The sequence below is a fragment of the Callionymus lyra genome, chromosome 2, assembly GCF_982586985.1.
Source record: "Callionymus lyra chromosome 2, fCalLyr1.hap1.1, whole genome shotgun sequence".
Lineage (NCBI taxonomy): Eukaryota > Metazoa > Chordata > Actinopteri > Syngnathiformes > Callionymidae > Callionymus > Callionymus lyra.
Genome location: NC_141819.1, coordinates 3,815,518 through 3,831,730, shown reverse-complemented (window position 1 = coordinate 3,831,730; position 16,213 = coordinate 3,815,518). Strand labels below are relative to the sequence as shown.

The following is a 16,213-nucleotide window of genomic DNA, read 5'->3' as shown; positions in this document are numbered from 1 at the left end:
CGTCTTCATCTTCGTCCAAAAAGACACTTAAAAACATACAAATAAACTGCTCGACTGTAACGTCCATCTTGTGTTGGAGACTCGACATGTTCTGAAAATAACAAATAATAATAAAAAAGTCTATATTTTAAGATAGTTTGTAGCAGAAGCTAAAATGCTAACATGCTACACAGACAGGAAACGCTTAATATCGTGAGAGCTTCCACTTTACTTTCTAATACTACAGTCAAACAAACAAACATTTTTGTCTACAATTCTAAAAATAACAGAATACTCTGAAAAAAACATTACTCGACATGAGAGTAGAACACGAGTAATACTTGTTGGGTGAACCATCACTTTAAACATATTTTTATTCTTGTGTTATCAAAATCTAAACATCTATTTTACAATTTAATTTTTTCCAGGTTGTCCTCTTTATTTTTAAGTGTAAGTCTGTATGTGTTTCATCAGTTAAATGTCGTTTATAAGCTTTATTAATAAAACTTCTAACATGAACCAAATATTTGTTGCCTCATGGGTTTGAATCTCACTTTGAATCTCAGGACCAGAACCACCAGAAGAACCGGTTCTGAACACCTGTGTGTGTCTTTGTATAGATAACTGAAGGGATTATAAGATAATAAACACTGTTTATTAAACAGGGTTCGACAGAGAAACCAGTTGCTGACTCAGACCAGAACCTCTGACAAAGAACCCAACAGGCCTGGTCCTCAACTCACCATAAAGTCTGGATCCAAAAGTCACGGTTCGCTTCGTGAACTCAGAGAAACGCGATTTTTTATTTCCGAGATAAAAAAGTATTAGTTGAACAAGTTTTTTTTTTTTTTTTTTAAGTTCGCCTGAAAAACTACAATTGTGTTTTTCTCTCCGCAACTTCCGCGTCGAGCGCGATTGGTCGAGCGCTTCCTTCGGAGGCTCCTGATTGGCTGCCGGTCGCTCATGCGAGGGCGCGTCAGTACGCTGTGGCGAGACGTCAGTGAGGTCAGTCCGCAGACCAGAACTCTCCTCACTGTCCAGGTCCACGAGAAGACGAGCTTCTGGTCCGACGGACAGCAGGTGAGTTCGGGAGTCCAGGCGGGGTCGGAACCGCGTTCGGGTTCACTTTTCCCGGGTCTTGTCGCGACTTTAGCGTCGTTAGCATCGTCGCGGCTAACGGTGTCACAACAACAAGAGGATCAACAGCAGCTGCTGGTTCTGGACCACAGACCGGGTTCACGTCCTCACGACGACACCTGGACACGCGCACGAGTGTCTCCGAAACAACGCGCGTGTGTTCGACACTTTGGTTCCGCTCCGCGGTGTCGTAGCTCGGGTTAGCAGCTGTTAGCTCGGTGTAAACAAACCCCAGCTTGTTGGTGTCACGTGTTCAGCAGACTCTCTCTGGACCTTCGACACAAACACAACCTCTTGATGTTGACAACAAACACAACCGTGTCATTGTTTCACGTCTTTCTTTTTTTGAGGTTGGTTTACGTCAGGTTTTTGGTTACGGCAGTTGTCGTAAGTTCACGTGTCACGTTGTTCTTCAAATACGTTCAACGCAGTAGAAACGGTTTTAAATAAATGGATTTATATGAAGTTATGAAGTTATAGCGATTTAAAATTGGTCCAAAATGTCTTTAAGATCAACTGATGTCAAACTTTATTTCTCTCTGACTCGCATGTTTGAAATGCTGAAGTGTTTTTTTTTTCTCATCGTGACCATGTTTTTAAAGTTTATTAAGTTCTTCCCCCGTTTGATTCTGGGCGAACGAGCGGTTACGAGAGCGGAGTCCGTCACGACGTTATGAACGGGGCTCAAACCAAAACGTCATGTTTATACCTTTTTACAATCTTTTATTTAAAACCTTTATATTCCAGAGATGTGTTAGTTAACGTTCGTAAATAGTTACATTCTCTGGAACTCCTGTGTGGTTCTCAGTATTATCTTGACCTTTTAAAGTAAATATTTTATTGAATTTTGTTTTGTTTGTTTAAGCGCTTTGTGACCCTGGTCTGGAAAAGCTCTATATAAATACAAATTATTTACTTACTTACTTACATTATGATTGTTTAAAAAAAAAAAATGGACAAAATAAAGTAGAAAAATCGTAATATGGTGGAGAAACTTTTAAAGTGAACTCTGGTAACAAGAAGTAGTGATTGTGTGTTAAATTTAAAGATTAATTCCTTTGAAACTAGTATTATTTGCAAGACAGATCTTCTAAAAACAATCGCAGTGATTTAACTTTCCTGTGATACACTTGAAGAAAGTCAACCTTCTCAATAATGTCTTCAATATTTTAGGTGCGACCTTTGTGTTAAACCTGTGTTTCAACTTGTCATAACTTGCCTAATATTTACACCTTTAAAATAAAAAAAGGTTGGTATCATTGGAAAGCTTGCTCAACAAAGAAACTGGATACAAAAGAGTGACGAAAAATACACACATACCTAGTATATACAGGTATATGATTAAAACACAACCCGGTCCAAGTCACACTATTTATTCAAACCAAACCGTCATGTTTGTACTGTGTTCCAGAGGCGGTAGTTAACTTTAATAAAGGGTTACTTTATTTAGCGAGACTGTTGTCAATCAAACAAAACAGACAAAAAAAGTTAATTTGTCATGATGTAAATATACGTAAACATTTAATTTGATTATATACGTCCTCATTTTAAGATTCTAAATTCAAAGAGCTTTAAAAGGAACTGAAGGAACTTTATTTCTATTTAGGGGAAGAAGATTTATTCATCAAAAATTCAAGATAATTGATCTAAAAATTCAATCTAACACGAAAATAGAAAGCGCTGACTCAGACTCTCAGTGTTTAGTTTAACTTTGACCAGGAGCAGCACATGTGACCCCCTCCGGCCCCATAGCTGTGGTCATAATAGAGTGTTGTTGAGATCAGCCGATGCGTCTTTATCTTCTTTAGATCAAGACACATGAACAAGAGACGTCCAAAGACCTAAGTCCATACCCTGTCATTGTGTTGCTCAACCGTCTGTGGCATGTTTTGTGGCTGGATAAGCAGTGTTGCAGGTAGACTAGGAACTCGATGACGTCAATAGAACCTCCTGACAGGCCTGGACACAGAAACCGTTCAGAGAGCACCTCCTGGTCCTCATTGACCTTTCTGGTTTTTCTGGTATGTCTTTCTACCGTGTTGCCTTCAGTGCCTCAGTTATTTCGGTGCTTCTGGTTACACGGGTTTTCGGCTCAGCTGAAACTACATTTAAATTTCCTGAAGCTGCAGATCTGACCTCAGGCTGTGACCTCTGACCTCATGCTTTGAATCGATGATGTAAATGAACTCACTAGTTTCTTGGCCAACGTCTCTTGTCTAATCCGACCTAAATCATCCGGTGGAGATTTCCACCTGAAATCGTCTCCCTTGTTCAGCCACGTCTAGAGCCGGGTATTGATAAAAACATTCCAATACTATTTTGATACTTATACCTTTATTTCGATACAGGGTTCGAACAATTTTTTTTTTTTTGAATACCAATGGTATGAAACCAACGCTAAAAGAAAAAGGAAAATAAATGACACTTACTGCATATCTTGAGTTACATTTTTCAGTCTTAGTAAATGAGCTGTTATCTTACAGATAAAAATGAACAACATAGTTTACTGTGAAAAAAACCCCCACTTGATAACAAGTGACAGATTGATATGTTCACTGACTTTGTCACTTATTAGTTTCCTCCTGAAAAATCCCCACATTATTAGTTTTTTATAAAGCATGGATACAGAAACTTGACACTGAAAAATGAAGGATGTTTCGATGTTAAGTACTTCTGAAGTATTTCTTTACGAACCACAAAAAAGTGCTAGTCATGTAGGAGGTCTAGTTCAACAACTCTTCTATTTTTACTTTAGGTATTAAGACGTGTCGACATGTTGAATTGTGAGTCCACAGACACGAGCGCTCATCAAAAGGTTTTGTTTATTCCTGGCAGGTTCACTCGGGACCCTCAGACGCTTCTCTTTGACGGAGATATTTCGGATTCCTGGAGGAGGTCAGTCCAGCGAGTCAACCTGGACGGAGGAGAGAGGAGTGGGCCAGAGGGCCCGGCCTTCTTGCTGAGGCACAGAAAATTGGCAGAACAGACCACATGCTCTGAGAGCACAGAGGATGGCCAGTCAGTCGGCCCAGAATCCTCCTCAGGGGACCTCAGCAGCTCAAAGTGCCTCACAGACCAGGTCAGTTACCCAGAAACGTCCGCCTATAACCCATCATACTGTACTTTGAAGCTGGTACCCTATCATACTGTACTATGAAGCTGGTACCCTATTATACTGTACCGTGAAGCTGGTACCCTATCATACTGTCCCGTGAAGCTGGTACCCTATCATACTGTACTGTGAAGCTGGTACCCTATTATACTGTGCCGTGAAGCTGGTACCCTATCATACTGTCCCGTGAAGCTGGTACCCTATCATACTGTACTGTGAAGCTGGTACCCTATTATACTGTACCGTGAAGCTGGTACCCTATTATACTGTTCCGTGAAGCTGGTACCCTATCATACTGTACTGTGAAGCTGGTACCCTATCATACTGTACTGTGAAGCTGGTACCCTATTATACTGTACCGTGAAGCTGGTACCCTATTATACTGTACCGTGAAGCTGGTACCCTATCATACTGTACCGTGAAGCTGGTACCCTATCATACTGTACCGTGAAGCTGGTACCCTATTATACTGTACCGTGAAGCTGGTACCCTATCATACTGTACCGTGAAGCTGGTACCCTATCATACTGTACCGTGAAGCTGGTACCCTATCATACTGTACCGTGAAGCTGGTACCCTATCATACTGTACCGTGAAGCTGGTACCCTATCATACTGTACCGTGAAGCTGGTACCCTATTATACTGTACCGTGAAGCTGGTACCCTATCATACTGTACTGTGAAGCTGGTACCCCATCACATCTAAAACCCTTAAAAATCCCACTAGTGCTTTCACAAGAAGGTTCATCTGATGGTTGGACGTTCAAATGCACGTTAAAGTTCCATGAATGACATTATTATACCGACAGTCTTTTGTAATCACGTCTGAAGCAGAAGTTTTAAGATGATGAAACCAGCGAGTGATTCACTGCTCAGCAGATACATGTGTTGTTGTTGTATTTGTTGTTTTCACTATAGATCCACATCGATGTTTAGGGTCAAGCCTGGTGGTTCCGACGAGCTCGGGACGCTAGGATGTCCTTCAGTGGGTCACGTGTCGGACAAAAGTCGCACCTGTTTTTACTGTGGTACCTTCCCAGAAGTGTCGGGGGGTCAGTGTGTACCCGAGGTAGATGTGTGTGTACGACCTTCTATAATTAGCTTCAACACCAGTTGATATTTGGTTGCAACGTGATTCTGGAGTGAACTCTGGGTGGAGTGAAGAGTTGATCTCAACGTGACTCTGGAGTGAACTCTGGGTGGAGTGAAGAGTTGATCTCAACGTGACTCTGGAGTGAACTCTGGGTGGAGTGAAGAGTTGATCTCAACGTGACTCTGGAGTGAACTCTGAGTGGAGTGAAGAGTTGATGTCAACGTGACTCTGGAGTGAACTCTCAGTGGAGTGAAGAGTTGATCTCAACGTGACTCTGGAGTGAACTCTGGGTGGAGTGAAGAGTTGATCTCAACGTGACTCTGGAGTGAACTCTGGGTGGAGTGAAGAGTTGATCTCAACGTGACTCTGGAGTGAACTCTGGGTGGAGTGAAGAGTTGATCTCAACGTGACTCTGGAGTGAACTCTGGGTGGAGTGAAGAGTTGATCTCAACGTGACTCTGGAGTGAACTCTGGGTGGAGTGAAGAGTTGATCTCAACGTGACTCTGGAGTGAACTCTGGGTGGAGTGAAGAGTTGATCTCAACGTGACTCTGGAGTGAACTCTGGGTGGAGTGAAGAGTTGATCTCAACGTGACTCTGGAGTGAACTCTGGGTGGAGTGAAGAGTTGATCTCAACGTGACTCTGGAGTGAACTCTGGGTGGAGTGAAGAGTTGATCTCAACGTGATTCTGGAGTGAACTCTGGGTGGAGTGAAGAGTTGATCTCAACGTGACTCTGGAGTGAACTCTCAGTGGAGTGAAGAGTTGATCTCAACGTGACTCTGGAGTGAACTCTGGATGGAGTGAAGAGTTGATGTCAACGTGACTCTGGAGTGAACTCTGGATGGAGTGAAGAGTTGATCTCAACGTGACTCTGGAGTGAACTCTGGGTGGAGTGAAGAGTTGATCTCAACGTGACTCTGGAGTGAACTCTGGGTGGAGTGAAGAGTTGATCTCAACGTGACTCTGGAGTGAACTCTGGGTGGAGTGAAATGTTGATCTCAACATTACTCTGGAGTGAACTCTGGGTGGAGTGAAGAGTTGATCTCAACGTGACTCTGGAGTGAACTCTGAGTGGAGTGAAGAGTTGATGTCAACGTGACTCTGGAGTGAACTCTGGGTGGAGTGAAGAGTTGATGTCAACGTGACTCTGGAGTGAATTCTGGGTGGAGTGAAGAGTTGATCTCAACGTGACTCTGGAGTGAACTCTGGGTGGAGTGAAGAGTTGATCTCAACGTGATTGTGGAGTGAACTCTGGGTGGAGTGAAGAGTTGATCTCAACGTGACTCTGGAGTTAACTCTGGGTGGAGTGAAGAGTTGATCTCAACGTGATTCTGGAGTGAACTCTGGGTGGAGTGAAGAGTTGATCTCAACGTGATTCTGGAGTGAACTCTGGGTGGAGTGAAGAGTTGATCTCAACGTTACTCTGGAGTGAACTCTGGGTGGAGTGAAGAGTTGATCTCAACGTGACTCTGGAGTGAACTCTGGGTGGAGTGAAGAGTTGATCTCAACGTGATTCTGGAGTGAACTCTGGGTGGAGTGAAGAGTTGATCTCAACGTTACTCTGGAGTGAACTCTGGGTGGAGTGAAGAGTTGATCTCAACGTGACTCTGGAGTGAACTCTGGGTGGAGTGAAGAGTTGATCTCAACGTGATTCTGGAGTGAACTCTGGGTGGAGTGAAGAGTTGATCTCAACGTGATTCTGGAGTGAACTCTGGGTGGAGTGAAGAGTTGATCTCAACGTTACTCTGGAGTGAACTCTGGGTGGAGTGAAGAGTTGATGTCAACGTGACTCTGGAGTGAACTCTGGGTGGAGTGAAGAGTTGATCTCAACGTGATTCTGGAGTGAACTCTGGGTGGAGTGAAGAGTTGATCTCAACGTGACTCTGGAGTGAACTCTGGGTGGAGTGAAGAGTTGATCTCAACGTGACTCTGGAGTGAACTCTGGGTGGAGTGAAGAGTTGATCTCAACGTGATTCTGGAGTGAACTCTGGGTGGAGTGAAGAGTTGATCTCAACGTGACTCTGGAGTGAACTCTGGGTGGAGTGAAGAGTTGATCTCAACGTGACTCTGGAGTGAACTCTGGGTGGAGTGAAGAGTTGATCTCAACGTGAGTCTGAGGTCAGTCACGGTGCTGTTTGTTTCCATGTTTGGATGAAGGTTCAGCGTCTGACGACATTTCAACTCCTTGAAGGAAAGACACGTCAGATGTTTATGATCTCATGCATTTTCTAGTGAAGCTTCCCACTGAAAACACCTTGTTTTTCTGGACATGAAATCTTGTTGACCATAACCACACCCACTCTGCTGTGATTGGTCAAGCATGGAGGTTTGTCACCGCGTTTCATCAATAGTCTCCACCTCCAAGGGACTCGTTGTATAAACAAAGCGTGATCACAGCTGGAGGAGGAGTGAAGTCATTATTACGTCATAATGGACTCTCGTAACCTCTCGTTCGTCCAGATTTCAGAGCAACTATAAAGTAATAAAGTGTAAAACATGGTCATGATGAGAAGTTACTGCGTCTTGAAGAACACAACTAGTTGATGTTTAAAGACACCAGAGTTGATACTAGTTGATGTTTAATGACACCAGAGTTGATACTAGTTGATGTTTAATGACACCAGGGTTGATACTAGTTGATGTTTAATGACACCAGAGTTGATACTAGTTGATGTTTAATGACACCAGGGTTGATACTAGTTGATGTTTAATGACACCAGAGTTGATACTAGTTGATGTTTAATGACACCAGAGTTGATACTAGTTGATGTTTAATGACACCAGAGTTGGTACTAGTTGATGTTTAATGACACCAGAGTCGATACTAGTTGATGTTTAATGACACCAGAGTTGATACTAGTTGATGTTTAATGACACCAGAGTTGATACTAGTTGATGTTTAATGACACCAGAGTTGATACTAGTTGATGTTTAAAGACACCAGAGTTGATACTAGTTGATGTTTAATGACACCAGAGTTGATACTAGTTGATGTTTAATGACACCAGAGTTGATACTAGTTGATGTTTAAAGACACCAGAGTTGATACTAGTTGATGTTTAATGACACCAGAGTTGATACTAGTTGATGTTTAATGACACCAGAGTCGATACTAGTTGATGTTTAAAGACACCAGAGTTGATACTAGTTGATGTTTAAAGACACCAGAGTTGATACTAGTTGATGTTTAATGACACCAGAGTTGATACTAGTTGATGTTTAATGACACCAGAGTTGATACTAGTTGATGTTTAATGACACCAGAGTTGATACTAGTTGATGTTTAATGACACCAGAGTCGATACTAGTTGATGTTTAATGACACCAGAGTTGATACTAGTTGATGTTTAATGACACCAGAGTTGATACTAGTTGATGTTTAATGACACCAGAGTTGATACTAGTTGATGTTTAATGACACCAGAGTCGATACTAGTTGATGTTTAATGACACCAGAGTTGATACTAGTTGATGTTTAATGACACCAGAGTTGATACTAGTTGATGTTTAATGACACCAGAGTTGATACTAGTTGATGTTTAATGACACCAGAGTTGATACTAGTTGATGTTTAATGACACCAGAGTTGATACTAGTTGATGTTTAATGACACCAGAGTTGAGTTGACCTTTAAAGTGAAGCTATAAAATGCAGATGTTTTCAGAAACATAAGGATATCGTTGATAAATAATATATATATAGAAATATATCATCATTGACGTGTCGACATGATTTGTTTTGTAGTTCAAAGTTTCGTCGACGTGTCTTGAGTGTGTTGTTGTGAAGCAGAAATATTCACACAGATGTTTTTGCCTCGGATTGTTGAGTGTTTTGTTACTTCCAGCTACACCGTCTGATGTTGTGTGTGTGTGTGTGTGTCTGTGTGTGTGTGTGTGTCTGTGTGTGTGTGTGTGTGTGTGAGCAAGTTCAGTGTGTTCAGAGGCCAGAGGGGGCGGAGCTTCAGGGCGAAGAAGGATCTGAAACTGTATTAGTCAGCCTCAGACCTTCTGTTATTCTGATTACAGTTGAAAATTGTTTGATTTTAGTTGAAAATTGTTTGATTACAGTTGAAAATTGTTTGATTATAGTTGAAAATTGTTTGATTACAGTTGAAAATTGTTTGATTATAGTTGAAAATTGTTTGATTATAGTTGAAAATTGTTTGATTATAGTTGAAAATTGTTTGATTACAGTTGAAAATTGTTTGATTATAGTTGAAAATTGTTTGATTATTGTTGGAAATTGTTTGATTATAGTTGAAAATTGTTTGATTATAGTTGAAAATTGTTTGATTACAGTTGAAAATTGTTTGATTATAGTTGAAAATTGTTTGATTACAGTTGAAAATTGTTTGATTACAGTTGAAAATTGTTTGATTATAGTTGAAAATTGTTTGATTATAGTTGAAAATTGTTTGATTACAGTTGAAAATTGTTTGATTACAGTTGAAAATTGTTTGATTATAGTTGAAAATTGTTTGATTTTAGTTGAAAATTGTTTGATTATAGTTAAATTGTTTGATTACAGTTGAAAATTGTTTGATTATAGTTGAAAATTGTTTGATTACAGTTGAAAATTGTTTGATTACAGTTGAAAATTGTTTGATTATAGTTGAAAATTGTTTGATTACAGTTGAAAATTGTTTGATTACAGTTGAAAATTGTTTGATTATAGTTGAAAATTGTTTGATTATAGTTGAAAATTGTTTGATTACAGTTGAAAATTGTTTGATTATAGTTGAAAATTGTTTGATTTTAGTTGAAAATTGTTTGATTACAGTTGAAAATTGTTTGATTACAGTTGAAAATTGTTTGATTACAGTTGAAAATTGTTTGATTATAGTTGAAAATTGTTTGATTATAGTTGAAAATTGTTTGATTTTAGTTGAAAATTGTTTGATTACAGTTGAAAATTGTTTGATTTTAGTTGAAAATTGTTTGATTACAGTTGAAAATTGTTTGATTACCGTTGAAAATTGTTTGATTACAGTTGAAAATTGTTTGATTATAGTTGAAAATTGTTTGATTACAGTTGAAAATTGTTTGATTACAGTTGAAAATTGTTTGATTATAGTTGAAAATTGTTTGATTATAGTTGAAAATTGTTTGATTACAGTTGAAAATTGTTTGATTACAGTTGAAAATTGTTTGATTATAGTTGAAAATTGTTTGATTTTAGTTGAAAATTGTTTGATTATAGTTAAATTGTTTGATTACAGTTGAAAATTGTTTGATTATAGTTGAAAATTGTTTGATTACAGTTGAAAATTGTTTGATTACAGTTGAAAATTGTTTGATTATAGTTGAAAATTGTTTGATTACAGTTGAAAATTGTTTGATTACAGTTGAAAATTGTTTGATTATAGTTGAAAATTGTTTGATTATAGTTGAAAATTGTTTGATTACAGTTGAAAATTGTTTGATTATAGTTGAAAATTGTTTGATTTTAGTTGAAAATTGTTTGATTACAGTTGAAAATTGTTTGATTACAGTTGAAAATTGTTTGATTACAGTTGAAAATTGTTTGATTATAGTTGAAAATTGTTTGATTATAGTTGAAAATTGTTTGATTTTAGTTGAAAATTGTTTGATTACAGTTGAAAATTGTTTGATTACAGTTGAAAATTGTTTGATTACAGTTGAAAATTGTTTGATTACAGTTGAAAATTGTTTGATTATAGTTGAAAATTGTTTGATTATAGTTGAAAATTGTTTGATTACAGTTGAAAATTGTTTGATTATAGTTGAAAATTGTTTGATTTTAGTTGAAAATTGTTTGATTACAGTTGAAAATTGTTTGATTACAGTTGAAAATTGTTTGATTACAGTTGAAAATTGTTTGATTATAGTTGAAAATTGTTTGATTATAGTTGAAAATTGTTTGATTTTAGTTGAAAATTGTTTGATTACAGTTGAAAATTGTTTGATTACAGTTGAAAATTGTTTGATTACAGTTGAAAATTGTTTGATTACAGTTGAAAATTGTTTGATTATAGTTGAAAATTGTTTGATTACAGTTGAAAATTGTTTGATTATAGTTAAATTGTTTGATTTTAGTTGAAAATTGTTTGATTACAGTTGAAAATTGTTTGATTACAGTTGAAAATTGTTTGATTATAGTTGAAAATTGTTTGATTACAGTTGAAAATTGTTTGATTGTTTGATTATAGTTGAAAATTGTTTGATTATAGATGAAAATTGTTTGATTATAGTTGAAAATTGTTTGATTTTAGTTGAAAATTGTTTGATTACAGTTGAAAATTGTTTGATTACAGTTGAAAATTGTTTGATTATAGTTGAAAATTGTTAGATTACAGTTGAAAATTGTTAGATTACAGTTGAAAATTGTTAGATTACAGTTGAAAATTGTTAGATTACAGTTGAAAATTGTTAGATTACAGTTGAAAATTGTTTGATTATAGTTGAAAATTGTTAGATTACAGTTGAAAATTGTTAGATTACAGTTGAAAATTGTTAGATTACAGTTGAAAATTGGACACAGATACACTTGGATGTTGTGTGTAGCCACTGATAGACTTGGAAGTCTCACCGAACACATGTTCAATCTTCTCAGAATGTTCCCTCAAGCTGTGAAGAACCGAGGAAGGAGGAGAAAGGCGAGTCCAGCCCAGACGAGCGTTTCCTGGGGATGGCTCCCCTGCTGCAGGCGCACCACGCCATGGAGAAGATGGAGGAGTTCGTCCACAAGGTGACGACCTCTGACCCCTCAGGAAGAGTTCCATCGATTGACCCGGATCTATGTTCTGGGTTCAGGTGTGGGAGGGTCGGTGGCGAGTCATTCCTCACGACGTGCTCCCCGACTGGCTGAAGGACAACGACTACCTGCTGCACGGACACCGGCCGCCCATGCCCTCGTTCCGGGCCTGTTTCCGGAGCATCTTCCGGATCCACACGGAGACGGGGAACATCTGGACTCACCTGCTGGGTAACGTGACCTTTGATCCCCGGGGGTCGCGGCGGCTTTATAACGGCGTGTCAACCTCTCCAGGCTGCGTGTTCTTCCTGGCTCTGGGGCTGATGTTCATGTTCCGACCCAACATGTCCTTCGTGGCTCCGGTCCAGGAGAAGGTGGTGATCGGGATGTTCTTCCTGGGCGCCATCCTGTGCCTGTCCTTCTCCTGGCTCTTCCACACGGTCTACTGCCACTCGGAGGGCGTGTCCAAGGTCTTCTCCAAGTAAGTCCAGACCCGGGATCATAGGCGGGATCGAGCCGGTTCTGACGTCTTCTCCGTGGCAGGCTGGACTACAGCGGCATCGCCTTCCTCATCATGGGCTCCTTCGTGCCGTGGCTCTACTACTCCTTCTACTGCTCGCCTCAGCCCCGCTTCATCTACCTGATGATCATCTGCACGCTGGGCCTCGCCGCCATCACCGTGTCCCAGTGCGACTTCTTCGCCACCCCGCAGTACAGAGGAGTCCGTGCAGGTGAGGCGGCGCGAGTCGTGCGTGTGTGGGCGCGTTTTTCCGCGTGTGTGTGTGCGCGTTTTCGGCGTGTGTGTGGGTTTGTGTGTATGTGTGTGTGTGTGTGTGTGGGGTGGTGTGTTTGTGTGCGTTTTTCCATGTGTGGGGGTGTGTAGGTGTGTAGGTGTGTAGGTGTGTGTTATTTATTTGTGTGTGCGCCTGCGTTTTTCCATGTGTGTGTGTGCGTTTTTCCTTGTGTGTGTGTGTGTGTGCGCGTTTTTCCTTGTGTGTGTGTGTGTGTTTTTCTGCAAGTGTGTGAGCGTTTTTCTGCGTGTGTGTGTGCATTTTTCCGCGTGTGTGTGGGGGGGTTGCATATGTGTGTGTGTGTGTGTGTGTGCGCGCGAGTGTGTGTGCGTTTTTCCTTGTGTGTGTGTGTTTTTCCTTGTGTGTGTGCGTTTTTCCTTGTGTGTGTGAGCGTTTTTCCGCGTGTGTGTGAGCGTTTTTCTGCGTGTGTGTGTGCATTTTTCCGCGTGTGTGTGTGGGGGGGTTGCATATGTGTGTGTGTGCGTGCGTTTTTCCATCTGTGTGTGGGTGTGTGTGTGTAGGTGTGTGTTATTTATTTGTGGGTGTGCGTGTGTGTGCGTGTTTTTCCGTGCGTGTGTGCGTTTTTCCGTGTGTCTGTGTGGGTTTGCATCTGTGTGTGTGTGTACGTTTTTCCATCTGTGTGTAGGTGTGTGTGTGTGTGTGTAGGTGTGTGTTATTTCTTTGTGTGTGTGCCTGCATTTTTCCATGTTTGTGTGTACATGTGCGCGCGTGTGTTCCAGTGACTGACGTGTGTGTGTGTCTCAGGTGTGTTTGTGGGTCTGGGTCTGAGCGGCGTGATCCCGACGCTGCACTTCGTCATCAGCGAGGGTCTCATCAAGGCCACGACCATCGGTCAGATGGGCTGGCTGCTGCTCATGGCCACGCTGTACATCACCGGCGCCTGCCTCTACGCCGCCCGCATCCCCGAGAGGTTCTTCCCCGGCAAATGTGACATCTGGGTACACACTCGCACACACACACACACACACACACACTCCTGTTGATGATGTCATCAGTCTGAGCCTCCTCTCTCTCTCTCTCTCTCTCAGTTTCACTCTCACCAGTTGTTTCACATCCTGGTCGTCGCCGGCGCCTTCGTCCACTTCCACGGCGTCTCCAACCTGCAGGAGTTCCGCTACACGGCGGGCGGCGGCTGCGCGGAGGACGGCGCCGTCTGAGACACCGGCGGCGTCCGCCGTTCTCTCGTCGACCACTGAGGGGCGCCGCCGCGTCCTCGAGCGCGAAAACCACTGGAGACGCCGATTCTCTTTTTTTTTTAAAAACGACAAACTTTTGAGCTTTAAAGACTTTTGTGATCCGTGAGGAGCTCGACGGGTGCGGCAGCGGCTTTATAGCTTTTTTTATGTAAATAAGAAAAATTGGAGTCTAGATTTGTATGACGTTTATATTAAAAGAAACAAAAAATAAAGATGGTGAGAGGATAAAAGTTGATTCAACATGTTTTATCAAAGTATTTCTGTTGTATTTTTTCAATCATTTTTAATTATTTTTATGCAATAAAGAAAAATATCTGATATATTATGTTATTTATTAATGATCATGTCATCACAAGTATCTGAAAACGCACGACGCAGTGGTTAAAACTGGAGGCTTTTTGTTTGGCTTTTGGCTTTTTTTTCTTCTTCATATCATTGATTTGTGTTTGGAAGCTCGAGGCCCGACCGGTTGAACTGTTGTTGAACGAAAGTTTCAATAAAGATGTTTGTTGAATTAACCTGCGGCGGTTTAGTTTGTGTATCTTACGTCAAGTGATCCAGCAGCACCTTCCGTCAACTGTTGTGACGGCGTTACCGTGGAAACGTCAACAGAGAAGAGGAAGGAAGAAGATTTTACTACTAAATAAATGAGGGTTCTACCTCATTTGGTGCTCCGCCCTCTAACCGCTTCGCTATCGGTTCATCCTCGAGGCCCTGCCTCGTCTCTGAGAAAGCTTAATGTACTCGCCACCCCGCTGGGTGCGGTCCACTTCCTGCTCTTCCTCCAACTGAAAACTCAATTCGTAGAACCTGATATTATGATGATAACTCAGGTTTTTTTATTTTATTTATTCTCTCGTTTATTTACAATATAATACATTTTCAGTTACTGACATGATGAAAATATCGAGATATGACACTTTATTGGTGCCCAAAACATATTTGTATAATTATTTTAATAACTATCGGTGAGTTTTAATCTACAAGTGAGCAGAGTTTATTGTATTTTTCGTGTGGAAATATATATATATTTTTTTAGTATCATGCGTTAATATATCACAAAATATTTTAACTCATGTTAAAAATAGTTGACAAACATCTCATTTGACTTCCTTGTTCAGCAGGTTTTGAACTACAAGTGAGTGAAGTTTCATGCGTTTTTAATTCGTAAATATTGATTTATTGTTATGTAAGTAAAGTACGGAGCCCCGGAGGTGACACGAGAGAATAAAATACCGTCAATGTATTAACGTCATGGGGTTCAATAGTAGAGTGTCTAACTTTTTTATTTAATTTATACAAAAATAAGTCTGTAGACAATTATAATTATTATATCATTAATTAATAAAATAGGTAAAAAGAGCTCAAATCTTTACCATAACTTGAAATCCTCCATGACAATAAATTAACGCGCCAGTGCCGCTTCGTCGTCACGTGATCGTCTGTGCGTCGCATGATTGGCTGAAAGTTCGATCAAGTCGCTCAGTGATCTACGAATTAATAAAATATTGAATTTAGAACAATTTAGTTTTTTAATTATTGGAATTCGAATATCAAACTCTATTTGTAAAATTATCCTTTTCTTTTTTTATTTATAATTAAATGATTAACACACATGCAATACACAAATTATTGAATTATAAGTATAACAATATTAATACATACCTAAAAAATATTATTAATATAAGGGAATATAAAGTTTCAACATGTTTAAATGTTAAATTCAATATTCTGATGGATCTGATGTATTTTCCTAATTTATTAAATAAACAATAAACGTTGACTTGGAAAAACAAAAAGGTTCGGTAATACACCACATAAACCGCTAGAGGACGCTGTCACGCAACATTGTCTCGCTCCAGGTCGTCGCAAATATTTGTCGTCACAGAAAAATCAAAGAATTTAAATTAAAATACAAACGATCGTTATTTTAATTATTTTACAACCTAACGTTTGTAAGCAACAGATGCACGTTTGGATCCTTCAGGTCTTGAAGTCCTGCTGATGGTCCAGAGCGAGCAGATCCAGGAGCAGATCGAGATGTTCGTAAACAAACGTGTTCCAGTCAAGGTTTGGTCAAACATCACGTCCTCGCTCTCAGCCAATCAGCGCCCGAGCAACATCTCTGCCGCCCGCTGATTGGCTGCCGGCGCCGGCGCACACAGAGCC

General features: G+C 40.1%; 1 protein-coding gene across 1 annotated transcript; it reads left to right on the top strand.

Moving 5' to 3' along the window:
- Positions 1 to 925: 925 nt before the first annotated feature.
- Positions 926 to 14,562, top strand: LOC148085095 (adiponectin receptor protein 2-like; the record flags this gene model as incomplete). The annotated part of the gene is made up of 8 exons (XM_087783266.1): positions 926 to 1,059; positions 3,952 to 4,195; positions 11,896 to 12,030; positions 12,096 to 12,267; positions 12,331 to 12,517; positions 12,580 to 12,767; positions 13,593 to 13,786; positions 13,877 to 14,562. Coding segments are annotated over 8 exons (1,383 nt in total), but the record flags the coding sequence as incomplete, so codon positions are not given.
- Positions 14,563 to 16,213: the final 1,651 nt, after the last annotated feature.